The 26,633-nt window shown below is 39.7% G+C and overlaps 1 protein-coding gene across 3 annotated transcripts in view; it reads right to left on the reverse strand.

The window, feature by feature from the left end:
• Positions 1-263: 263 nt before the first annotated feature.
• KCNQ1 (potassium voltage-gated channel subfamily Q member 1) overlaps positions 264-26,633 on the reverse strand; it is a 334,459-nt gene continuing 308,089 nt past the window's right edge. For 2 of the 3 annotated variants that reach the window (XM_058855420.1, XM_058855435.1), the window contains one exon: positions 268-2,489. In XM_058855420.1, coding sequence (XP_058711403.1) covers positions 2,286-2,489 — 204 coding nt within the window. In that variant the 3' untranslated portion in view covers positions 268-2,285. Of the gene's footprint in view, positions 2,490-26,633 lie in introns of all 3 variants that reach the window. The other variant, XM_058855429.1, reaches the window with a different exon arrangement.

Consider the following 26,633-nt stretch of genomic DNA (forward strand, 5'->3'; position numbering starts at 1 on the left):
TGTTTTGCATTAAGTGTTTGCTGTGCCAGACTGATATCACCAAGATTAGGTGTCAAACAGAGAATGGAGGTATGGTCTTGGGAAAAACAGGCAGGAATGGACGTATTTTCTGTTTAAAACAATGCCCCTACAAACACACAGACCTGTCTGCTTTCAGCCAGGGCTACGTGACACAACTTTCTCTCCAGTCATCCCAGCTGATAAAGTGCATCTTCTTTTATTTCTCTAGTGAAGAATCAGCAGAAGGCTTACAGTCATGCATTGCAAATAAGCCATATTTACACTGTACAGTGGGCTAAGAGAGAAAGGAGAAGAAAAGCCATCCACTTTCTTGTGTATATCAAGTGTCTGGATTTTAGAATAACCAAAAGACATGGCACTCTTGTCCTGCATTTTATTAGGAAATTAACAGGCTGATAGATAACCTGAAATTACATAATGAATCTCATTTTAAAAATATTCAAAATCATAAAATAATTTTGATTTCTATGAAAACATAATGCCCTGATACGATTCTTCTTTATGCCTGTAAATTTCTACACCCTTAACATTTATGTATTGTACAACAGAGAGGCTGGATAACTGTAACAGAATCTGGAAATACAGAATATTTAATACAGGACTTTCTCTGCAGTCTAAGTGAAAGAGAAAAAATATTGGAAAGAAAGCTCAGAATGTGAGAGTTCCCTATGAGAAGGTTCCCTGTGATCTCCTTCATTATGCATCAGTATTTCAGATTGGTAATAGTGGTCAGAAGACTGGCAACACTAACTGCTGTGCCAAGGTATGAGGCTTTAGGGCATCCCCCAGGAGAAGGAGACCACTGTGGGCTACAGGCTCTGCAGTGAGGGGAACAGGGTGCACTGGATGTGCAGGATGCTCAAAGTGCAAGAGCTGATAAATGTGTCTGCATCTTTCCTTTCCCCAGCAGTTTAAGCTACCACTACCACCACATTGGACCAAAGAGCTTTTCCTGAGGCTGTCAGCTTTAAAGACTGATATGATTCAGGTGCTAAGTCCCTGCAAGGGTTTAGTAATTTCAGCCTCAGTAATCAAAGCCCAGCTCCTGCTCATGTGGTGTGTGAGGACTCACACTGAGCCAACGCTGTTGGTTTCATTGCAGTCATCATGTGGGCAAGTGTGGCTCAGCCTCATGGGTTGTAGCTGAGGCCCTCAAGTCTCTAAATAAAGAGCTGGCACTTGTCAATACCAACTGACTCTTGCAGGGAGATGAGTTTCTCAAGAGATTATTCATGAAAACATTAAAATCGTCATATGTGCTGTGTGGATATAGAGATGCTTTCCTGAACTGAAGCCTCAATTCCTGCAAGGAGTGTGGATGTTCTGTGAGTGGCCAGCTCAAACACTTGACCAGTGAAGTCCAGCCACTTCAGCCTCTTGTATTATTCTTGGTATTTGTAAGCTAAAACCCAGCATATTTAAGAAGTAGAATGCCTTCCTTTTAAAATGCTCAGGACAAGTACATTCAGACCACTGTGTTTTCTATTTATATATAGATTCTTTGGCAACAGTTTTCTAGAAGCAGAATGATTTTTTGCTATATAATACTTTATTGTCTTCCCATGAAAAACTGGTATCTTAGAAAATCTATAGCACTTTCCACTATAAATAGTATTGTTCCAGATTAAGGATTAGTTCCTCCCTGAAGAAAAACAGATTTGAAAAATCTGGTCATTATCCGATAACTGTTTATGTAGTAACACTAAAATAAAACAGAAAAAGAAAATCATTCAGTACATGGTTTGTTATTGTCTAGAATGTTAGTGTATGTTTATACAACAAAAACAACATAAGTTATCCTAGTTTGTTTTAAAAACCTTAGTAGTAGAAACAAATTGCTATCTGCAGATTCATAAACAGAATGCATTTTTTCCATCTAAGTTCAAGTATTATTAGAATATTATTATTACTATTATTATTATTATTATTATTATTATTATTATTATTACATGAGCTCTAAATCCTTGCCATTTTGCCTGTCTTTACATCATTTTGGTCTTTTTGAGAAACAGCAAGTTGTGATCATTTGTTCAGGAACAAAATCAGTGTGGAAGTTCTGGAAGTTTTGCCTGGTGGAAGAAAGCCTGGCAATCCTTTGGCTACTGTGGGTAACTTTGGAAGAGCATGTTGGAGACTAGTGGTGTAGATACAGCAGTTGCATGATTTCTTGGTTGGCTGATGAACTTAATTTCTCCCAGGTTCTCAACACTCAGTCCTGTTCAGAGGAGAAAAGTAGGATCAGCCCAACCCAGACTTGCACCACATCAGGATATGTCATCTTCGTTCCCTCCCGGTACTGTCAGCTGCTCGTAGGTGGGCAGGGTGTTGTTAGGGAGGAAAAGCTCTGAACTGGCATTGTTGTTGCTTCTCTGAGGTGATCTGTTGTTGCCCTGATCCCCCTGCTGATGGGACACCAGATGGTGCAGCATGTCTGTGATGCGGTTCAGCTTCTGGTCCATTTGTGTGACCTACAAGGGCGAAGGGGAGAGTTGTTCAGTAGCAGCACGCAAGAAAATTGCAACAAACCAGGTGACAGACATGTGACATTACTTAGGATCACAACAACCTCTGTGCAGATACCACAGATCCACAGTTCATCAAACAGATCATTAGAAATTTTCATGTTATAGGTCAGGGTTGGATGGGGACAAGCTTGTTAATACTCACTTCTGGTGTGTGCTTTGACACTCATTTTATATCTGGGTGAACATGACAAATGGGATTTTAAAGAGATCTGCTGGAATGGAGAACTAAGTCCCAGAACTGAATTCTGGTTTTTTGGTCTTTTTTTGGTTTTTATTTTTTTTTGGGGGTGTGGGTGTGTGGGTGTGTGGGTGTGTGTTTTGGTTATTATTTTGTCCATTTTTTTTTTTTTTTTAATTACAAACTTCTAGCATGCTTTTATGCCCTAATAATACCAATATGCTCTAGTAAATAACTGCTTGACTTGCAGTGATCTAATCAATTCTTAAGCTGGGACTGAGTGATGCTCTTTGCTCAATTTGTGCTCAGTTAACAACAGGCCACAAAATGCCCACAGGTATTTTTTGCTGCTATGATGAATAGCAGCTGGGAGTCAGTTTTATGCTCTCAAAACCCAGTGGGCACAGCATTCCCTAGGACTGCTATCTCAGTGACATGATCCTCAGCAAGACAAAAGCTAAGGATTCCAAGATTATTAATCTTATTAATTAATAATAAGAAATAAAAATTGATTTCTTGACTGGGGCACACCAGGGGTTCATCCTGTATCCATAATGCTCATTTTCTTCTCTAGACAGAGGCTCCTTAAATTATTTAATTTCTCTTTTTCTCCCCTTTTTTCTGCTCTTTCTTCTAATGTTTCGGAGAAAATGCTGATACCTAAGAGAGGTTAGGTTATGGATGTATTTTGGCATATATTTGTGGTACTCAGAGAAAAATTGAGACTAAGGTGTTTCTAGGAGCACCATGGATCCAGCGTCTGGTTTCTTGTGTCTCCCAGTCAAGAAGTACCCAATGTCACCCCTTTTATGTGGCATTGGGAGCATCCTCTCTGCCCTGAATCCTAAGTACTGAGCAAGATATTCCAAGGGGAAGATGGGCACTTCCAGCTTCAAAGTCCTGACCACTCTCTGACCCTTGGCATGGTAAAAGCATTGAAATTAGGCAGTAACACTCTGCCTTATGGCTTTCTACTCCCTTCTTCAAGCATAATAAGAAAGCCTCAATTTTGTCATTAAAGTCTCTGACACATTGATCCACAGGGATTCTAAAACACTGACTAAATTCTAGGCAAAAATGTAATACTTTTTAGAAAGGGAAAAGAAAGCAAGTAGAAAAAACCAAAAAAAAGTGATAGGAATAAATTGTTGCCTAAAATATCTGCTAGAAAATAGTGAAAGGCACATAAAACTGCCAGAGAAAGCATGAGTGGGAGCAATTTATATGTGCCTGGCTGTCATCCAAGTATCACACAGGATAGTAAAAGACAGTAAGGCTGAGCAGAACATCAACAAACCTGGAGGATTTCAGCAGAGACTAAAATGTTTTTCCACCATAGAGAAAATGCTGGGTTTTTTCAAACACTTTGCACAACTGGTAGGGAAGCAGATACAGTGATTTAAAAATATGAGGTGCCAGAGATTTATACTTTGCAGCTGGTTTTGAAAACATTAGGCAAAGCACCCTAGATGGTACATGAAACACTAGTAATTCTGGATGGAAATGGCTGTTGAAAGATGAGATTCTATGAAATGAGGAAGCTGAAGAACAGATAAGTTCAATATTTCTAGAGGAAAATGCAGATGGAAAACTGAGCAGATCATCAGGTTCTCATTTCATCGCTATTTATTCCTTCCCTTAAAAAAAGACACATTTTGCCAAAATGGTGCCCATTACAGATGGCAAACTTGTGATGATCCAAGTGTCACAGTGGTAGTGAAACCTACAAAAATACTTCATTCCTGTATCCCCCACTGCTCAGGTATTGTTTGTTTTCTGAGACAACTGTGCTGGAAGGATTGCAGTGAAAGCCTCCAGACAAACAGCTATCTTCAGAATCCAAAAGACAACTTTTCCTTCTACAAAAATGTCTTTTTGCTATATGTTTCTTAATTTGTGATTCCAGGCGGGGATTACCAGAGGAAACACAGACTGGAGATATATCTGGAAAACATGCGTTCATGAAACTCTTGCAGTGATGAACTATTGAACATGACAGTAGGTTGGACTGAGATCTGGATAGCCCTTCAACAGCTGTGCATCTTGGTGATGAAGTACTGGGGAGAAGTGAGAAGTGAATATTCTTGCTGGGAAATAAATTCCCAGATATAAATGTCTAATTTTTTCTAGGCAACAAGGTCTGGCTGCTGCAGCTGTGGTGTGCAGGAGGCCCACAGAAGCAGAGGCAGGAGCTAATTGCTATTGATCTGAGCCTTATGAGATTAAAAGTAAAGACCTTCGTCTTCCATGTTCCTGCTTTTTGGGGCTGAGCTCTAAAGCCACAAAGCTTTTGTGGAGGGAGGTGCAGAAGGCTGGTTGTGTTTAGCTGTTGTTTAATCAGTTTTGCTTTCCATTTCCCAGGGGGTTCTGTGCCCGTGAAGGGCTTGCTCCAAGACACACTGAACTCAGTGGTAGATTTTGGCAAGCACAGACTCCCAGTGGCTTCAGTGGGCTCTGTACCAATCTTGGACTGAATCAATCCCGAATAGTAACGTGTTCTTTGGATATTACAAGGGAAGGGGCAGTCTGGATTTCTGTACATGAATATTCTGCTTCTTGGGGCTCTATCAGAAAAGATGACATTGGCAAATGAGGCAGCAGTGGGACGAGGGGCCCCTATTCTTGATTCTGCTAAAGGAGTATCTGCTTAAAGTATGAGACATTTTAAAAGGAGAAGTAAAAGCCACCAGAAGGCAACTTCTACTGTCATCACAGGCATCTGATGTACCAGAAAAAGAGGCTTGCTGGTGAACAGCCCGGCTTATTATCGTGCCCAATCTTCCTGTCATCATCCAAACACACATCCTGAAATACATCATTCACTTGCTTGCTGCAGAGATAATTATACCCACTAGAAAAATGTCATTGTGTGCAATATCCTTTTTATTAAGCCAGCCTTACACAGTTAGCATGGAGAAATGTATCATCTCCCCTGAATCATACTTTCAAACACATTTACTTGATTAGAAATTAGCTCTGATGCCAGAACGAATAAAAGTAAAGCAAACAGAGAAACTGCTGATGTTGCTCTAATCTTAACCGCTTTGAACAACTCTGATCTCTCTACTTAAAAAAAGCAAACATTTTTAATTACATAGAAAAATAACTCAGACTGATTTGTTTCCTTTAGGAAAAACTAAGTAAGCTCTTTGTAGCTGATTTATGTTTCATTAGAAGCATGATGTTTGGATGATCAGATTCTTTATATGCAAATAATTTCCTTTGTATTTCACAGTTGTTGGGAAGAGGAAGCAGTGTTTGAAAGTTCAGAAATTAAACACCACAGTTATTCCTAAGTCTTACTGAAATATTGTATGAATACAAAATTTTTCCATCCTCTGAGTTAAGTTTAAAAAAAAATAAAAATCCAAGGATCATAGACTGAGCACAGATGGAGAGAAGAAGATTTAAACAAGTTTTGAATCTATCTCTTAGAAAGCAATTAAATCCCATCCATGCAGTGCACTGAGAAAAAAAAAAACAACCCATAACCAAACAGTTCTTCACGAAGGCTGAAAGTTTAGCACACAAATCCTAAATGCACATCATGAGGAAAATTGTAACATGCTGTTATAATAGTCTCTATCTTTCCTGTAGGCTCCCTTCAGGTACTGGAAGGCCACAAGTAGGTCACTCCAAAGCCTTCTCTTTTCCAGGCTGAACAATCCCAATTCTCATAGCCTTAGTGACATGAGTTTATAAAGGTAATACTATTTGTAAAGGGATCAAAAGCATTCCAGGAGGTGCTACTGAACAAAACAGAGACTGTTCTTACTGAAAGAACAAAATAATTTTCAATTAAAATAGTCTATTATCTTTATCTATTAAAATTCCACAAATCTTCACGCTATATTAACTTGCAACACTTTGTAATTTTAAGCTTTCATAAAAAGTTCATGGTATGATCTGGAACATAATATGTAACAATGAATTTATTTCCTTGCTTTTAAAAACAAAACAAACAAACCAAAACAAAACACAGAAGCCTGGCTGGCTCCAGGGACAACTCCAGGGACAGAACAGTTTCTTTTAAGCTCCCCTGTAATGGAGAACTAAAGGGTAGCACTTTGGAGACCTACTCCCAAAACTAATTACAGGAATTTACCAGGAAAAGGCAATGACAGACACAATTACAGAGCTGAGTGGAAGAGTATTTTCAGCCACAGGAAGCTGAAGGACAAAATTTTGAGTTTGACATAATTTCAGCCACAAAGACCACAAATTATTAATAGGTTATTCCAAGCATTGCTCCTTGATCTGGAGACATCAAGGTTGATTAATGCTGTTGATTAAAGCTGTGTCATCTGCCCTCCATTCTCATCCTCAGGGATTTTAAAAGCAAATATTAAGGGTAAAAATCATAGTCCCTTTGAACAGAATGGTGTTTTAGAACTACCTATGTTCTTAATATGGCTGACTGATTAAACAGATTTTTTGTCCATAATGAAGAGGATTTTTGCCAGATCACTGCTCTCTCAGTGGCTTCAGGGGTGCTGTCCTTGTTCTCAGTAAAGAAAGCCAAGCATGAAACTGCTGAAGGAGAAGAGGGAAGCCAGGACGCAAACAACACTTGGCTGAATGAAAATGTGATAAAGGAAGATTTCAGCTGCTTTTAAAACATTACACTTCCAAGTCTGCTACGCTGACTTAAGTAGCATTCATTCCTGTGGATGCAGCATTTTGTCTCAAAGTGAACTAATTCTTTAAGGCACTATTTCAAAATAACCAAAGAGGACTGGGGAGACCTTCATGTATGTATCACTTCTGGTGGCCTGTTACTAAGGAGGACCCTATTGCTCTGTAGTGTAGCAAAAGATGATGCTTTCTTTGAACATCTCTCCATGTTGTATCAAATCTCTAAAGTGTTTGCTGCTCAGTGCCACACTCACTAATAAGCTAGCTTTATCTTTATCTTTGATAAAAACAAACAAAAAAGTCCTTTCTGCTAACAAAATAATCACCAGGCCCACCAGTGACTCATCTGGAGAAAAGATGAAAGGCAAAAAATGTTCCAGAATTTGTGATACCTGTTAATGGCAATGTTATGAAGGAATGTGTATGTATCCAGTGGTACTTAACAACAGTGAGTCTTTTCTGGAAGAAAACATGTGGTTATAAATCATGTTTGTCTTTGATGGGATTCTTCCTATTTAAGTTCTTCACAATATTTGAGGAAGCTTCAGAGAGAAGCTCCCCTGGCTCCTCTTCTTGCCAAGTCCTCTCACATGTTGATATCTCAGCAAGTTAAAGCCTTATCCTGGATGGCTCTGAGGACAGGAACAGGTACGATGTTAGGAGTGGCTTTCTAGAGGAGCTCAAGGATAAGCTTGATAATTCTCTTCTTCCCAGAGAATTTATTTTAAAGATTTCTCTATAATAGTGTCAGGAGAGACCAATGGTTTCAGGATTATTAAGGAACGCTTCTTTCTTCAGGTGCATGATTCTTCAAAAATCATGGAATGTGCCTCCCTTCCATTTGCAATACCCAAGATCCCAGACTTTTGCAAAAGCCCCTATCAGAACTTCTGGCTTTGATGTGTTTATTTTAGTGCCTGAGATGAGGCAGCAGTTTTGTTGGAGGTTATATTCCTGCCAGTGAGGTGTTTAAAGGAGAATGTAATCTGCATGGAGGAAGACTTGCTCTCCAGACTGTCTGCAGTTTCTCTTTAGAGTTGGCCAAAGAAGAAAGTATGTGTGTGGTGTCTGGGGAAAGGATAGAAGAAATGGAACCAGTGAAAAGCCACTCTACTATAAGATTGATCATTACTCGAAAAACAGGAGGGCTGAGCTTCTGAGGAACAAAATTGACAGGTTTCGAGGATTACATGGATAAATCTCTTTCTAGTCAATGAAAACATTATAGATGAATACTGCAACCACTGTCTTAACTGGCAAATAAAACGGATAATTTTTCAGATGAGAAGCATCTTTGGAAAGAAAGGCACTTGCTACACCCTGAGTTCTAAAACCAGCTCTCTTGCATAAAGCTATCAGTGACAATCTCTGCTTTGGATACTAAAAATTGGTCTGTTTTTCCAATAAACTCACACTGTTGCTGTTCTCATCTTGCTGTGTATTTTTATAGGAAAATATTTATCTTACACTTCTCAAAAGCATAAAAACACTTATTTTTTGTAGTAAGAGCCTTGAACAGCTGCTGAGAATTCAGCATTGATCAGGGTGCACTGCTTGTGCATCCAACAGAGGGTGATGACCCTGGGGAGAAAATTCTGAGCCGTTGAGTCAGGATCAGAGCTCAGCAACAACCAGGATTTATATACCAGTTGCTGGCTCTGATTCTCCAGAAGTTATCTTGATATCAGTGAACTGTTACAAAGGGCTTGACTTCTACAGTGAGTTCCTAATGCACTGTAAAGAAACTCAGTTTTGACACACATTTTTTAAAAATTGTTTTGGGAATTAAAACAAACTGGCAACACCAGCATGTAGCCATTTGGTTACTGACTGTAACACTTGTGGCACTTTAAAGTAATTTTTGTTTGTTTGGAGAATTTTGTTCTGGTTGTGCAGCATAAGATCTAGCAAATGCTCAAGCTATAGGAAATGGGAGAAATTACATGGCTGATTTATCTGATTTATGCATCTGTTCTTTCCATTAGGATTGGGAAAGCAATTTTGATTAGCAAGTACCTAAACTTCAGAGAATTATTTTTCTTTTCCAAATGTTCTTTTTCTCAAAGAAAAGTATGTTTTTCTAAAAGCTTCCTCAAAGTTTCTGGAAATATGACATCTCTGGTTAACTATTCACTCAGTTCCATTTCTTTCATTATTCTTAGAAGAGTGTAGGTTGCAACTATAATGTTATTTTTTCAGATTAGGTGTCTTCCCTGAATTACATTTGAAACCAATGGTAGTAAGAGACACACTCTGATAGGTCAAAAACTAAAAAACTAATATGAAAAAGCCACTTCAGTAACATGTGATGAAATAAATCCTACAAAATACAGCAGACCAAATATCAGAATATTAGCAGCATGTTATCAAAACTCTCTTCTATGATACTGCCACTTTTCCCTACAAGCAGCATCAACAGATACTGTGCTTATGTAAGAGATCAATTCCTTTAAGATCTTAAAAATTTTGAGGAATAAGTAGAAATCAAAAGTTACAAACAAGTTGGTTTGGTTTTTTACAGGTCACCTTCATAAGATTATTTGTCGATAACTTGCTGCTTGACTAACAAAAAGCAAGGTAAGATAAATACAAACCACTCATTCCAACAAAGAGGTTGGTAGGATGCTGGCAGTTGGGAGAATTAATTACAGGAAAGCGAAATACGTTTGGTCATGGACTGTTAGGGAGTATAAGACCTCAAAAGGTGGAAAGATTTTGGAACAGAACTTCTTTTAAGAATTTTTTTTTTTTTTTTTTCTGGGTTCAAACTGGAAGAGGGGAAATTCAGGCTAGGTGTAAGAAAGAAATTCTTTGCTGTGAGGCTGGTGAGGCACTGGAACAAGCTGCACAGAGAAGTTATGGATGCCCCATCCCTGGCAGTGTTTGAGGCCAGGCTGGATAGGGATCTGAGCAGCCTGGTCTAGTGGAAGGTGTCCCCATGGCAGGGGGTTGGAACTGGATGACCTTTAAGGTCCCTTCCAACCCAGACAATCATTCTGTGATGATTCTGTGATTCTTTCAGAAGTGGAGTGGATTCAGAAAGGCTCGAGGGTAAAAATGTTGGGAAGGGATGACTTAAATGCTAGTAAGTCAAAACAGAAATGAGGACCATGATGGATGTGGCTGGAGGAGATGGTCAGAAACAGCTGCCACTGAAGAGGAGAGAGCAGAGAACTGTGGTCTTAGTTCAGTGCTTTGTCACCCCTTATTAACAACCTGTAAAAATATTTGGCTTCTTTAAAATACCCAAACTGTTGGAAATCAGCTTTTCCTGAGAGCCTTTCTCTAGTTCTAGATGTAGCCTTGGGCCATGAGGCCTATCTTCTGGCTCACCACTCCCCAGGCTCCCAGGCCAGTCCTGCTGGCTTCCCAGTGCTCAGTCCATGCCCAGATGTGTGCAACGCTCACAGATCTATCTGGCATCCAGAAGCCTATAGCCAAGCAATTAAAATTTGTGGTTGACTCTTGTTTTAGATAAATCAGACGAAACTTAAAACACATGGAAATTTTCAAGTCAGAACAGCATCCAAAATCTACAGTCTTTGGCCCAGCACTGCCTCAGGATAGAACATTTTTTTCCTCTAAAATATTACAAAGGACAGCTATTTATTTTTTTTAACCCTTTCCTCTAAATTAACAGTGTATCAGTAGATAAACAAGGGAGTTTGGAATATTTTTCCCCCCTTTCATGAAGCCAGGAAAGTGAAGGTGAGGGTCTTGTCTCTAAATATAATTTTTGTCAGAAACTGCCAAAGATGATCAAATCCCCCTATCCTATTATCTGAACACTCTGATATTTTCAAGAATTAGCTTATCTCCATTAACAATAGCCCCACCTTCAGGAAACAGTATCTCCTTGACCAGACACAACTTTCCTCCCTCTCTGTTTAAAAGTAAGACACGAGTTGGCAAGAAGGGAGAGATTCTTTCTTTGCAAGTGAATCAATATTACCAGAAGTATTAGAAGTTAATGCATCTGCAAAAATCACTGGATATCCATCCAGCACCATAATCATAAACAGCTTCCCAAATTATGCTTAAATTGAAATCCAGCCTTATGGAATATGGGAAACAGGCTCGAGATAACAAGAAATATAGTGGAAATATTGATCAAAGAAACGAGGAAAAAAGCCCCTTATCTCTGTGTAATAGTTTGAATAGAGTTGTAGAATAAATTATGGTCATCTGCAGGGCCAGGAGCTGGACTTTGATGACAGTTGTGGATCCCTTCCCACTCAGGAAGTTCTATGATTCCATGTTTAGGGCATCTACAGCACTGTGCAAATCTGGGTGCACCTAAGCACAGCAGGTAAGTCCTGTTATTCCCAGCACAACGTGGGGAAAACTGAGGCACCATCCTCCCACCTTCAAATACAATAAACATTCTTAACATCAGCTTGGATGAGTGGCTCTAACAAAACCTTAAAAATACTCTCCCTGTCCTGGGCACATCTTCCAGTCTCAAGGAAAACTTCACAGCACTTTTCTGTTCTTTTATTATTGAGACAGGAGGCTTGAAAACAGGTTGCTTTCTCATTCTCAACCACATTCTTGTTTAGCAAAGTATTTCTCCGTGGGGTCCTCCTGGATGAGCACCCTGATACCTATCTGCAGAGGAAAGAAAGGCTCTGTTCAGCTAACAGGCACTTGTATTTCAGATGCTTCAGTTCCACAGATGTGAAGAAAACTCCCCGTGGTTCTTGCCTCTGGAGGACCCTTTCTGCTGGCTTAACTGCAGCAGTACAGCTCTGAATATCACTCCATATTTTCGTTGTCAGAAGTTTGGCTGTCAGACAAAAGCTTTCCCCTAGCTGCAGATTCTCGTTCCCGGTGTGGAACAGTGGCATATTTACAGTACTTTAGGGTTAAAAAGTGAAGAGTACAAGACCCAACTGGCATAAAAATGTGTCCAAAACTCTTCACCCCCAACAAAATAAACCCCAAATCAACCCAACCCCCACTGTCCCCCTCCCCCCATTAAAGAAAACAAAAGTGACTAATCTTGACCTATCTCCAAAGGGGAATGTTTTGCTTCTTGAATCCTTGGCTCTGGCTCTTGTATGATACTGGGACTATGACTAATAACCTCTTGCCAGAGCACTGCTGAAAATTTCACCGTTGAGTAGCTGTTCTCATGCTGGACCATCATAGTATGCACTCAAGTTGCCAAGATTTTATTTAAATAAAAACAAAGAATAAGATATACACTCATAATCCCCAGTGTTAGAAATATATTTTTCAGCTTTAACTGTAAGGTTTTGCCTGACAATTTTTCCTCATTCCTCCAAACTGTTATTTTTCAGATGCCTGCTACGAAATGGTTCCCTTTTTCTTTTCTTTCCCTCAAACGCTTTTTCTAATTCAAAACAGATTTGAGAATGCTGCTCTTTTTAAAGCAAATCTGCCATGTATCATGTCGTGTTAGGTCAGCACTGCTTATGTTATGTTTTGCACTTCATCCCAATGAGGCATCCATGCTGCTTTTCAAAGGGAATAAAGCCAGACTAGGTGCAGTGGCTTTTATGCCTGGAATAGATCCACAGGTTATGGATCTAATCTCATGGCATGGCACTGGGGAGGAAACCACTATCTGCCTTTTTGCTTAAAAGTTAAAAAACAAAGATAACTTCAACTGTTATCTCAAAAAAAAGTGGATTTTTTTTTGCCAGCTCCTTTTCCAGCATCCATAATCTATTAATTATTTATAATTTGATAGTTTATGGGCAAAAAAGGGCATAAACCCCTTAGTACCTAAAACGAGCTTAAAAATGCATAACCATACGATGACTTCTGCAGCAATCAAACATGGAAAGGTAGAAAGAGTGGGGGAGAGAAAGGGAGAGAAGCAATTACAACAAAGTGAGTTTTGAGTGAGTTTTCCCTGAGGGCTGCTGGTAATTAAACTAACGGCAACATGAATCTCTGTTTGATGTGGTCATGAACCTGTTTTCAAAAGAAAAAAACTTTTAAAAGATTCTTTCAAGAGAAATTTTTAGAGAACAAGCTCAGCATGAATAATTAGACAAGAAATACTTTGATAAATATTATTATGGAGAAGTCATTTATGGGCCATGGCATCTGAAGGTTAGAAATCCTGGTGATAAATAAGGTGCTAAGTTTGCACCCATTCTGAGCACACAAAACCAGGGCTGTGCTCCTGTTTGCTTGAGCCTGCTCCTCAGAAAGGAGGCAGCTTCTTGTTTTGCCATTGCATTAAATTTTACAAAGACACAGATGCAAGACAGAAAACTTCAGTGGAAAGCTCAGTGGAACGAAAGAAAACCACACACAATTCCAAAGGCACTTTTCATTCCCAGGGGCTGCAGAGATCAGAGGTGAAATTCAGTGGTGATAAAAAGTCTCTGAGCCCACTCTACTCCCTCAGCCTTTAACCATCATTCAATTCTGCTGAAATCATATCCCTGGAAATATCTCCTTCAGAATCCTCTAAAAATAAAACCACTTGCATTTTGTAGAAATTTAAGCATCCAGCAAAACCTCACTGAAATCCAGAGGAGATGCAGGTGCTCTGCACCCTCTAAAATCAGTGGGGATCCCAAAAGCACATTTGATTTGTTTACTGAGCACTTCAAAAAGTGGAGACAGATACAAACAATCACAACCCAGTAAATAACCAATGAGTGAACTAGAATGTAATATATTTATCAGTGGAAACCCATGTTTACAAGGAAAAGAAACTGCTTGTTGGCTGTCATGGTGTTATTCATAAAGGCAAACTAGGAGATCTTATGGATACCAGGAGCAAAACTACAACAAAGACAACCAACTGCTAATGAAGAAGGGTTTTCAGTCAAATTTCATGGGTCATACAAAGTCATTACCATGCCTGCAGGAGTTCAACAGCTCTGCCAGTTGAATTCGGAGGGAATGAAGTGATTATTTTGTTACACATTTAGTAGTTTTAGACATTTTTGCTTAAAATTTCAAATTCTGAAGGCAACCAGCTATGCAAGAATATTGGCTTCAATTTCCAGAGTTACCTTCTGACCAGCTTTCTTGCAGAGGAAACCCTGAAAACAGATCTTCTGTATACACCAAGGTCTCAAAAACTAGATTTTAAAGACTAGATTTTTATATCTGTTTCCTATTTTGCCTACTGCTTAAATACAACCTTATGGTGTTAAGCCAATTTCCCAATACTTTGGAGGCTTCATACATTTTGAAAACCAAGAGACAGATAATTTGGCTGCTATTCGTAACAAGTTCTGCATGGATTAACTTTCCCAATTACTCCCATTGCAGGTTTCTTTCTGGTTTTGAGTCAGTTAAAATATCAAGGCTCTTTTCCATAACATTTTAAGCTATAATGCCTCCAAAAGTAAGCAAATGTTTCTGATAAAATAACATGCTTGAAAAATTAAATGGATGACAAAGATAACAAAAAAATCCTCAGTGCATTTCTTTGTCAGTAACTTCTTTTAGCAGTACAGCCAAGCTGGGCATTTGTTTGGACTGGTAAACCATGACTCAAAAGCGGATCTCTTAGCAGCATAAGCAACTGCTCCGTGGTGGAAGCAAAAGGATAAAAGGCTCACAGTCTTTCCTAGCTGATTAATCATTATGACAGGCTTGAAGACTAAATGATCTGCCCAGCTCCAGATGTTAGATGTGCATCCACCTTTTATTCTTCTGGTTCTTAGGCAGTAGTCTGAATTGCTCATTCTGAAGATAACGATGACCATTTACTGTTCAAAACTAAAAAGGGCTTAGGGCTTTGTAATATTATATTATGATAGAGGAGGCTACTACACAAGATCACACAGCGCATATAGTCTAGACATGATGAAATGCTGGGAGACTCTTCAGGCAGGGGTGGTGACAGTATTGAACATAAAGCTTTGTGACGTTTCCCTTCTCTGTTTCCACCTCCAACCAGGACTGTTATCAATTGCACAAAGGCAGAGCATGAACACGTGGCTGGCTCTCTCCCATGCAGCCCCTGCCATCGAGGGCTGCACTAACCCCTGCAAATCAATAACAAAAAGTAGCTTCTCAGTGATGGGAGGCAGCATCTGTTTCACAGCACAGGGTAACACGCCTCAGCGTTTACAGATAGGAACAAAAAGCAGCGATACAACGAAAGCAGGGGAAAGCATCACGGTGGCAGAAGTAGAGTACTGAATCCTGTCTGAGACAGCCAAAGAGCTCTACAGGACCTTCAGTAGCTGCAAGTCATGAGAGACACCCCTTTAATTGTCACATAAAGGGTGGTCCTCAACAGAAGGCCAAGTTCATCTTGGGCACCTGCCAGGGAGACTTCACTGACAGTGGCACGCCAGGAAGGGAGCACCAGACAGCCAGCACCCTGTGTCTGAAGCAAGCTTCTCCTGGGGAGTGATCACTGGTGATCACAGGAGCCAGACTGTGCTTTACTTGGAAGATCTGGGTATCACCACACAAACCGGTTTAACTGCAGACATTCACTCTTTTCTCCTTACATATTTTCCTTGAATGACTGACAGAGGTTACTCTGGATTAATTTTTTTCTTTTTTCTGCTAATCTCTTTTGTTAAGTAGTATTTTTGCCCCAGTCCAATAGACAGAGTAATCAGCTACTCAGGAGAAATTCATTCAGCCCTAATCATGCAACCTTTGAAAAGAAGTTGTCACACAGTACCTACTAAGGACTTCACAGATTAAAATGCTTACATTATTCAGAATTAATACAGATTTTTTTCATCCATTTTCATGGGTGGCTTTATGTGATTTGACTAACAGCTTTAGCTCTGACACATCTGCTCTGAAATGTGAAAGGGCTTCTTTGAGACTTCAGTCTCAAACATCACAGTTCCTTTAGGGTGTAAGATGCTTCTGCTCACAGTACCTGAAATGTTGATTTATATTTTCATGGAATCATAGAATGTCCTGGGTTGGAAAGGACCCTAAATATCATCTTATTGTTCCAACACCCCTGCCCCAGACAGGGACACCATCCACTAGACCAGGTTGCTCAGAAGAACCCCAGCCAGCCTGGACTTGAAAAATACCAGAGCCATCAAAATATTTGACTTCCAAGCATCAAAATATTTATCATGCCCAGTATTCATGGCTGAGGAAATGCAAACAACAGAAATTACTTGCCTCAGGTTCTGCAGAAAACAATGCCTGAGCCAGGAACAGCACCCACACCACCTGAAATCCCCAGAGTAACCACACCAGTGCATCTTTCTAGAAGGGACATGGACTGTCATGATGACACAAGTGTCTGACTCTGCCTTTTAAAAGCTGATTTTCAGAGAGGACAGAGGAGCTCTGGTTGCACTTACTCCTCTCTGGCTCAGGGAGTACTCACAGTGCACATGTACAAGTAGGAGACCATGTGTAACCAGCCCTGATATGCATTATTTATACAACAATTCTACCGACTTAAAAACTAATAAATCCACAGCCTGCAGATGATGTGCAGACACACAGACACATCATCACAAATATAACTTTATCTTGGTTCTTTGTGTTTTTTCCCCCTGCTGCTGCCCAACAGAGCATCTAGTACAATAGCAAAACAAGCCTCTGGCTAGAGTGTAAGCTTGCTTAAATCACAGCGTTTTTCCAGTGCAACTGACACATAGAAGTAAGAGCCATTTTCCAGGGAACTATTTCTACAGGAATATTTCACACAGAGGAAACGCTGTCAAGCTTGTTTGCAATGCATTGCTGCAAAATGCTCCACACTTCCCTTACTCTCTGAGTGCCCTCGACTCCTGGTGAGCTTTTCACTGAGGAAGATCCATGTATTTGGATAGAAGTGAAACACATAGTCTGTAACTTCGCACAATACAAATGAAAGCACAATACAAGAGGTCAAAATGAGGTTTCTCTCCTTATGTATTGTAATTATGGTCTGTTTATAACTCTACAGTTAATTTAGGGCTTGTATGTCCTTGCTGGACAAAGCAGCTTGCCCTGTGTGGAAAATGACATTAATTCAATCTTTGCAGACTGTCCCTGAGCCTACAAATGCTTTTGTTAGTACAGTGAACACCTGTACTAATTACGCACTTCACTCACTCGGGGGTCACTGCTCATGGCAAAGGTTTTAAATCAGCCACCCCAGGAGACAGACATCATTATATTTCTGGAGCAGTCATTCCAGTGCTGCAAAAGTAGGCAGCCCTGGAAACAGATTCGCACTCTGAAGTCTCTAAAGGTGAAAGACTGGGATACCCCATTGCTGGATATATAATATTGAAATGAATAGAGGAAATTAAGAGAGTAATCAGAAACTGCTGTTGAAATCTCAAGTTTAGCACTATTTTTGTGATTCTGTGATTCTTCTGACTTTCATGTTAATAACACTTTTTCCCATCTCTCATTGTATACCAATACCTGACCCAGCAAAACTTGTAAGCATGTGAGAAATGTCAAATAATTTAATTTTACTCATTTTGTGATTTGCATGTGCTATTTACGCACCTACAGTTATGCTGGAACTCAAAGGCCAAGGTCAGCATTCATTTCTTTCACTGATGTAGTTCCCCATGAAGTCATGTTCAGTTCTTCCCAGAGAGTCCCTGTTCACAATGATGCTAATCAGCACTGGTACTTCCCTAAGCTCAATATGCAAAACTCGAAGAATCAATGGCATATTATGTGGAAACCAGCATCTAAGTGGCTGTAGGGGGCAGAGATATCTGCATTTCACATTACTCTTCTCCTAATCGCTGCATGTAAAAGCTGTCAGCGGGTTTGTCACTGGGAAATCACAGAGCAGAAGGTTACTTGAGGTAGGTGCTGCCTCCAATTAAACACACCCCAAGGTGTCATGCTGCCCTCAGTATACAAACAACAGCATCTACCAAAGGCAAGGAGCACTGAGGGCGTGGGCAGAGCTCTCCATCCTTTTGCAGCTTTTTGCAGCTGCTCTACACCCCAGTGCCATGTACGGGGTAAATAAAAGGGAAGCAGAGGCAGGATTTGTTCAGAAATAGCAAAGAACAGGAGCCAGGGCAGAAAAATAATGGAGCCAGGGCAGAGAAGAGATCCTTGAAGTATTTGGCATTTTCACTACTGCCTCCTATGTGAATGCTAAAAAGGTTTTCAAGGATGCAAATGACCAAATACACAAATTCTTCCTAAGGTGCCTAGGAACTCTAATATTCAAGCTAAAGGCAATGAATCAATGATATTTTCTATCAAATTATCTCCAAACTCTTTAATCTGTGCTTCATCTTTACAAGAACACAGCATAAATTTTCATGGACATGTAGATGCAAATTTTTTCCACCGTTTGTGCGACCCTTTTCAGCCAGATTCATTAGGCAACGTTAGAAAAACAATAATGCCTTGAGCTCTGTGTACTGCATGAACCTCTCTCTCTCCCTCCGCTGACTCAGGAATGGGACATGTTTTGCAACAATGTCGCCTAAATATACAATAGTCCCAGTTCACTCCTCTTTCATTCCAGAGTAAATGAGGAGTAAACTTATTGATGTCAATGGGATTAAGGTAATATAAATGCCCTGAAAAGATGGATCACAGTTAGCACTCAGAAGAGCACACTCCAAAGGTTTGTCCACTTGCACGCAACATATCCCCTACAGTAATAGAATCTAGTAAATGACACATGTCACTGCAAAGAACTCCTGTGACTAAATGGTGCATTGTGTAAAGCAGACCTTTCTTCAGTGCACAGAGACAGTCTTTTCTTTTACTTTTTAAAACCCAACCCTGTCATGCAAATTCTAGCCAAGCCTTCACTGTTCTGTTATTTAAATTTCTTAAAACTTCACAGCATCATAGAAAACGTACTATTAAACAAAGTCCAACTTGAACAGAAAACACAAAACTTGGCAGGGAATATTCAGACAAACTATAGTTTTGGAAAAGAAATTGCAAGGTTTCTAGCATACACTGTAAAAGTAATGAAAACCAAAAGGTTATCTGAAGTGTAATTTAAAGAAATGTGTTTGCATTGTTTTCATATAAAACAATCCTGAGGCCATGTGTAAAAGTCCTGAACTGCAGGACAGTAATGAGTTTGTGAATCAGGACTGTAAATTCCCTCGCTGCAAATATGGGAGCCATCAGGAGCACACAGGATTGAGTCAGCAGTTACCAAGGCACATACATACAGCGCAGGCCACTCAAGTCTCCGAACTGCCATTTATCATTTCCTGACAGAACAGTTTCTTGGCAAGCCTCCTTTAAAAACAATTTTTTTCCAAAACAACCAACCATTCCAGCAGGCTATGAATACCACTATAATTTGGTCTATTTTTCATATCAAGTAGACTATGGGCTCTGGTTTTCAGTTAATTAAAGAAACCTTCCTTTCAGATTTCCAAACGTCGTTTGCAGCAGGGTAGAACCCACAGCGAGCCAGTCCTAAAACAGTGCCAGTTGCAGACTGAACCATATGGAAATAGAAGGAAAATCCCCCCAAAACATAAATAAACCCAGAGCTGAAGTTGCAGAGCCCAGCTTACATAACACCAAATTTGGTTGCCCTGCCAAACTGTTAAATTTGGTGTCGGATGAAAATTGCTGTCTTGGGTTTGACTGTGTTTCATTCTTCTGAATGTGCAATGGCTCGGAGCTGTCTGTCAGAATTTGAACTCCATATGTTATTGTTGTTGTTGTTGTTGTTATTACTATTCCTACTACACGATAATAACACTTTAGGAGCCTTGTCTGAGGTCCACACACACGCAGAGAAACAGCCCTTGCCTTGAAAAATGCATGCTCTAAAGAGATGAGATAAGAACAAGGGGTGGGACAAAGATCAGATTTTCATTCCTGTTTTATACATATGCAGCTGAGATATGGAGGGATTAAATGTCTTTCCTGTGCTCACACATAAAATATCTGGGGCTAAACCTAGGAACTGAACCGATGTTTTTCAGTTCAAATCAACTTCATCGTCCTCCATTAACCCTTTACTTACTAACTACAAGTCTACTCCAACCTGTGTTTGCAAGCTGAGATCTCAGAGCTGTGTTCAGCCTTTGGGCATTCAGGCTCCAAGCACAGGAGGGGAACAGCACCCCTCTAACCTCTTGCAAGAATATAGATGCTCATATAGCAGTATTTACCCAGGAACTTGTCACTCGAAGCTTTAGAAAAATCCAGCTTCGGAAATAAAGTCCCATATTTTGATTTCTTATTTGGTGAAGGAAGTTTGGATTCTGCTGTTTCTCTGCAGAGTCCTCTGTGCAAGCAGCCACAGAAACAACAAACTGTGCCATGCTTCAGGGAAAAAGTAAATAATCACTTAAGGGATTTCTCTGAACATCTAACCTGCAGTTCACACGTTCTTACTAAAAAAAAAAGAAAGGAAAGAAAGAGTAGTTATGCATGTTCCAGTAAAGAATTGTATTACTTTGTTTTCAGAGGAGTTTTGTCAGGCTTAGTGCTATGACCATTTAGCTGGAGAGCCTGTTGCAGTGCCCAACCATACCCTGAGTGAAGAATTTTTTCCTGATGTCCCACTTGAACTTCCTCTGAAGCAGCTCCATTCCATTTTCTCGTGTTCTACTCATCTGCTGCCCCTCTTGCTCTAAGAATGTGTGATTTTAGATATTCTTACTTTGGTCAAATAAAAAGTCAAGGTTTTGTTTTGTTGGTGGTTGGTCTTTTTTTGGGGTATTTTTTAATAGAAAGAATAAATGTACCTGGGATTCAACTTCTAGATGAATTTTAAATCTTCATTCCAAAATATGGATATAGGAGAGCATCATAAAATGCTTGCTAGGCTTAAAAAATAACCACAATAATAAGCAGAAAATGATGAATCTCTTCCTATCTCTTTGCTTGGAATAGCTGAAGCTTTTCAGCTGAAACATTCCTATAAATTTTAATCTGAGATGCCCAAAATGGAAAACTTGAGGTCAGGTGGCTAAATATGCACACAATTAAAACAAAGTCTTATAGTGGGCAATGTCTTACAAGATTTTGGTAAAGATCTGAAGCACTCCTGATGGCAAAAACCAAGAGGTGTGTATGTATAATAAACCCCAAAATACAATGGGGAATATACTTAATGGAAGACAAACTGCTTCACTACTTGGCTTCAGTACCCCACTTTTGGTTACTTTTGCAGATAAAAGAGCTGCCATTACATGCCTTGGTCAGAAAATAGAATTTCTGTTGTATGAGAAATGGTGGCATATCACAATTTTTTTAACGTCTAAAAATATTGAGATATTTCAAGGACTGGAACTGGCAAACTATTTTAATTTGGAAACACATAAATTACTTTAGCTTAATAATGAATCTTGACAGTACTGAAATGTTTCATTAAAAAGGTAAAAACCCTATCACCATTCCAAAGGGCCTGAAAGGAATAAAAAGACAACAAAGCAGACTAAGTTCAGCCTGTCGATGTGCTTGGATTAAAATGCTGACCACAATGAAAGGGTCTAAATCAATGATTCCAAGAAGGCTTGATGGAAAACGTTGTTCAAGTAGTCCTCTTCACATAAAACAACACAGAGGTTTCGAATGGAACTTCTTCTCCCAAAAAGGCTGATTTTTGCCACGTCTAACTAAAATAAAGTGTTTAGGACTTCTTACTATTTGAATAACATCCCTTCTCCATGACAAAGCCTGTCCATTTCTCTGTATTTACTTGCCACCAGCTTGCCCTCCTGAGATGTTGCCCCAAGTACCTGCACACTGGGGAAGCACTTTGGAGAGGCTTCTGCAGAACCACCTGCCACAAGGGCAATCTGAAAACAATTTACAAAACTGCACAATCTCCTGTTTCCCTAAGTGGCTCTAACTGCCTCTTTCCAGCAGAAATCCCTGGGGAGACAAATTTGTTTTCCCTGTACAGAACTGCAACTTTTAATGCTGTGGAGTAATAAGATTGCCAAAAAACTTGGAATGGTTTTTGGATGGCTGAAGCACACTTTTCAATCTCCAGCTTTGCTCAAGGTGAAAAGGAAGCATGTTTTACCTGGGAGTCTGACATGCAGACTGTGTTTTAGGATCACTGTGTGAAAATACAGCGGGTTGGAGGTCCTCTAAAGCTAACCAGACATTTGCCATTAACTTTAAAAGCAGCAGAAGCACAGTCAAGAATAATTAATTTTTATCAACAACACACTTCAGGATTACTCCCAGGAGCATTCAGATCAGGGCTGGCCCTTGAGGTGCTTCAGTCTGCACAGTCAATTAGTGTCAGTGCTAGTCTACTTTTTCAAATTTTGACTGAAAGAAATCTCTCCAAGACTTTTAGTTGTAGAAATGGATGGAAAATATAAATCCATCCAGTGATTAGAGGTGAAAATTTTCCATTAATCTCTTGTCTTACTCAGTTTCAGTGATAGAAGAAACCATCTTGACCCTATAGCCCACTTTGTTAAGCCAGTTCTTGTACACATTGATCTGATTATCAGGGAAAATACAGAGGGGAAAGAAAACGGTAAGAGCTGATCATGTGGTTTTATGAGACATGGATCAAAAGTCTTAGCCTTGGTTGCCTCTTGAGGATGGTAGGAAATTCGGTTTTATGAAGGATATCCCTGCTAAAGAAGTGCAGGCTGCACAGGGAAACTCCACTCTCCATGACACACCTGGAAATACCAGTTGAGAATCTCCCGACAAGACCAACGTACCACCAGAAACACCATGTAAAAGCCATTTAACATATGCAAGGAAGATGTTGAGGATCACTGTGTGGAATTTCCACTTGCACAGGGTAATTCTGGAAAACATGGAGGGGCATTGCCCTTTGAAGGAACCTTGCTCATGTTCCAGCATGTTCTGGGCGCTTCCCAGGAATAGTTGCACCTTGACTTGCATTCAAAGAGTTAATAAGGATAATACCTATTTCCTGGAAATCAGGGTGTGCCTTCTAACTGTCTGAAACACTTTCTTAATGAAACCTTAACCTCTGTTTCCAGCAGGACTCTTGTACCAGCTGACCCAGCTGCTGGACACCCTCCTCAACAATCCATAGGCATCTCCCTCTTTGGCTATAAAGATTTCTGTATAATTTTTAAAATCCTGTTTTCTAGACAGGCCCTCTGTGTAATTATGACACTGCTGCTGATATGAATGGCTCTCCTTGCCACCAACCTCCTCCCTGCCTTTTCCCCAAAATAAAAAATCCTGGTTTGAAACCAAAACAAATAGTAGATTTTTATCATGCAGAATTTGTTAATAATACTTTCCCTGAAATAGTTCCCAGGCCTTTTTTAATGCTCAAATAAAGGCCCAAACATTTACAGCTAGCACTCTAAGCCAACTAATAATTTATTTGAGCCATACTGAAAAGCTCAAGAGGGATTTAAAATGAAAAATCTAGTGTATAAACTGATAACCAAATACTGCCTTGGAGTCCTGCCACTGTAATACACAGGATGCACTGAGCTCTGTCAGTGACAGGGACATACACTGGAAATCAGTTAATGGGATGATAGGTAAGTCTTGTGAATCTAAAGCAGAAAAAATAATGTCTTTGAATAAAACATGAGCCATAGTATTTCCCAACTTTAGTGGCACATAGATTATTAGGTGTTAAAATTCCTACTGCTTTAAAAACTTTAAAATAAAATAAAAAAAAAAAATTAATCATTTGACAATAAGATAAGAAATGCAAAACTCTGCTTTCAGAACTTCATGGGAAAATAAATAAACAGAGAATTCCCAAAAATTCTACTGACTGTTACAGGATCTGCATGTACAGACCAGGATTAAAACTCACAGAATTAGAAAAAAGGCAGATTTTTTTTCAAAGTCACTTCAGTACCATAAAATTCCTTTGAAGTATCTAAGCCAAGCTGATTTTCAGGACTCAGCTGCCATCTTGCCAAACGTAAAATAAAATACATATCAAGAAGTAAATCATTTTAGGATATGTGAATAAAAGATCTTCTCAAGTTATTCCTTTGCAATGTGAACTTAAGAACATGAAAAAGTTTGTTCTGTAACTGAAAAAGGTTTTCCCTTCCTCCTTTTGTTTTGTCTCATATTTTTCACCTGAGTTCATAGCTGCAAGAAAATGAATTCATATAAGAGTAGCAACAGAAAGAAATAGTCTTCGCAATTTACTGCACAGTAGTTTGTTTCCAATATTGCAATAGATGGGAGTTTGAAGCACCCTGTGGCTTTGGCTGGAGCAAGAGCACTGGTTTAGCCTTGATTTGAACCTGCTGTTTACAACACACTGTAAGCCCTTCCCATATGGCTGACTTTTAGTGAGGTTTATGTGAAAAAAAAACACCCACTGCCAACCGAGCACAGGAAAAAGGAAAATATTTTGCATGTGTATACTTATTTTTGGAATTACTTTGGAGTGCAACATGAATATTACAGAAAAAATACATTTTATTCTGACGAAATAATCATGCTGCTCTTTTGCTTGTTATTTGGCTTGCATGTAACACACAAAAGACGTGGGACATTCCAGTTGCAGTCTCTGAAGAGGCTGGGTGTCCAAACTGCTGTGGTTTTTTCAGCTTTCCTGAACTGGGCTCCTGGTGCCTTTTAAACATTTTGCCCCATTAACCACCTTGGGGATATTCTGAGCATGTGAGTATGCACATGAGTGTATTTAATTGATTGTTTCACCTTCTGAACTACTCAGAGATCTGGAAATTACTTTCAACGAGCAAACAAACCATTGGAATAATCTCTGGAACTTATCTCAACCTCTGGAGACTCCAACATTGAGCTAAATACACCAGGAAGCCTGGATTTGTATTTCAGCACTTCTGTTTCCAGCTACGACCCAGAATCAGAGATGAAATTTAAGAGGAAAACCAATTTATAGCTAGAAACAACTCAAAGCTAATTTAGCAAGGCTCACTTGTATAGTATTTCATGTGTCCCAACTGTCCCTTTGCTGCATATGCTTAAGCCCTAACCAAGACTTATGGCTGCGAGCAAATACATGCACTGAGAACATTCCTCATCCCATTTCTCAGGGAGCAGAGGGACAAGCACAAAGATATGTCTTGGTGATGCCTGGGCTCTAGAGCACACTCCATCTCACAGCTGCAAAACAACCCAAAGAAGAAAGATGCTGTAGTAATTAAAAGTATACAGCATGGGCTCATGAGATTTGGGTCTTGAGTGGATTGTTTGAGAGAGAGCTCTGAAATATGTAAAGAATTTAACTACTAGTCCCATGGTTTCTGTTCCATTTTTCATCCCTAAATGTGCACGTTTTTCCTGTTGCCACAGCTCCCCAAGTGTTACACACCTCTCTGACTCACAGTGACACTGTTATGGACACAAATGCATCTTCACACAAAGCAAACAGACTCCAAGCAGCTACAGAGCTGGCAGAACAGATTTACAATTGCAGAAATGGAGTTGAGCCTCCCAAATAGAAATGAAGGGGATGCAAACTTCTGAACTTTGGGAAAGTTTAAATCTGTCTTTTCTCAACTCACAGCACTCTGACTCAAGACTCATCTCAATGCCTCACTGCAGTTTGGGGAGACAGGGAATAATATTTTTATTATTTCCATTCTACAGATGGTCGAGCTGAAGCACTGCAAGGTTTATTGACTTACTCAGAGTTGCACAGCATGCTTGAATGGAAGCAGAACCCCAGCTGGCCTGATTCCCACTCCCGGGCTTTTAGCCGTTACACTCTCCTGTATTCGCTCCCTTTAACATCTGATTATTTTACTGCTCTAATCAGCTCCCCATTTTATACTCAAATTATTTCCTCAGGTTACCTTAAACCCTTTTGTCACATTACCCAGACAAGACTACAGATATTTTCTTTTCAGCCATGCATAAGCAGAAATTTAGTTTCTTTTGTTTAAATGCAAACATGCACAGGGTCAGTGAAAGGATCCAGACTCTGAGAAATTATTCCTCTGCTCATTTTCATGTTCACAACATGAATTACATTAAGAGCAGAAATTAGTCATTAGCATCTCCCTGTATTTACTTAAAAACTAATAAAACATCACATTTTAAATGCTTGTTACTGCATATTTTTGTTAGCATATCACCTCTCCCAGTACCAATGACTAAACAACTGACATAGCAGGATCTTGGCTGACGCTGCTACAGAACAGCAGGAACACTGGTGAAGCATCTTCCAAAAGTGAGTTATTTATCTGGCCAGCGAGAATTTTTTTCCCCTTTCTCTCTCTCTTTCTGTGCACGCTCATGAACCTGACCCAACACGTTTCCAGAAGAGACTCTGCGGTTGTTGTTGCCAGACAATGCCTGCAATCATTTTTCTCCAGCCGTACATCCAAACTAGGGGGAGGGCGGGGGGGAGGAAGAGAGAAAAGCTCTTTTGTTTGGAAGTGTGAAGAGCTCTGTCGAAACACGTCTCTTCAGGG

Source organism: Poecile atricapillus, chromosome 1 (assembly GCF_030490865.1).
Source record: "Poecile atricapillus isolate bPoeAtr1 chromosome 1, bPoeAtr1.hap1, whole genome shotgun sequence".
Taxonomy (NCBI): domain Eukaryota; kingdom Metazoa; phylum Chordata; class Aves; order Passeriformes; family Paridae; genus Poecile; species Poecile atricapillus.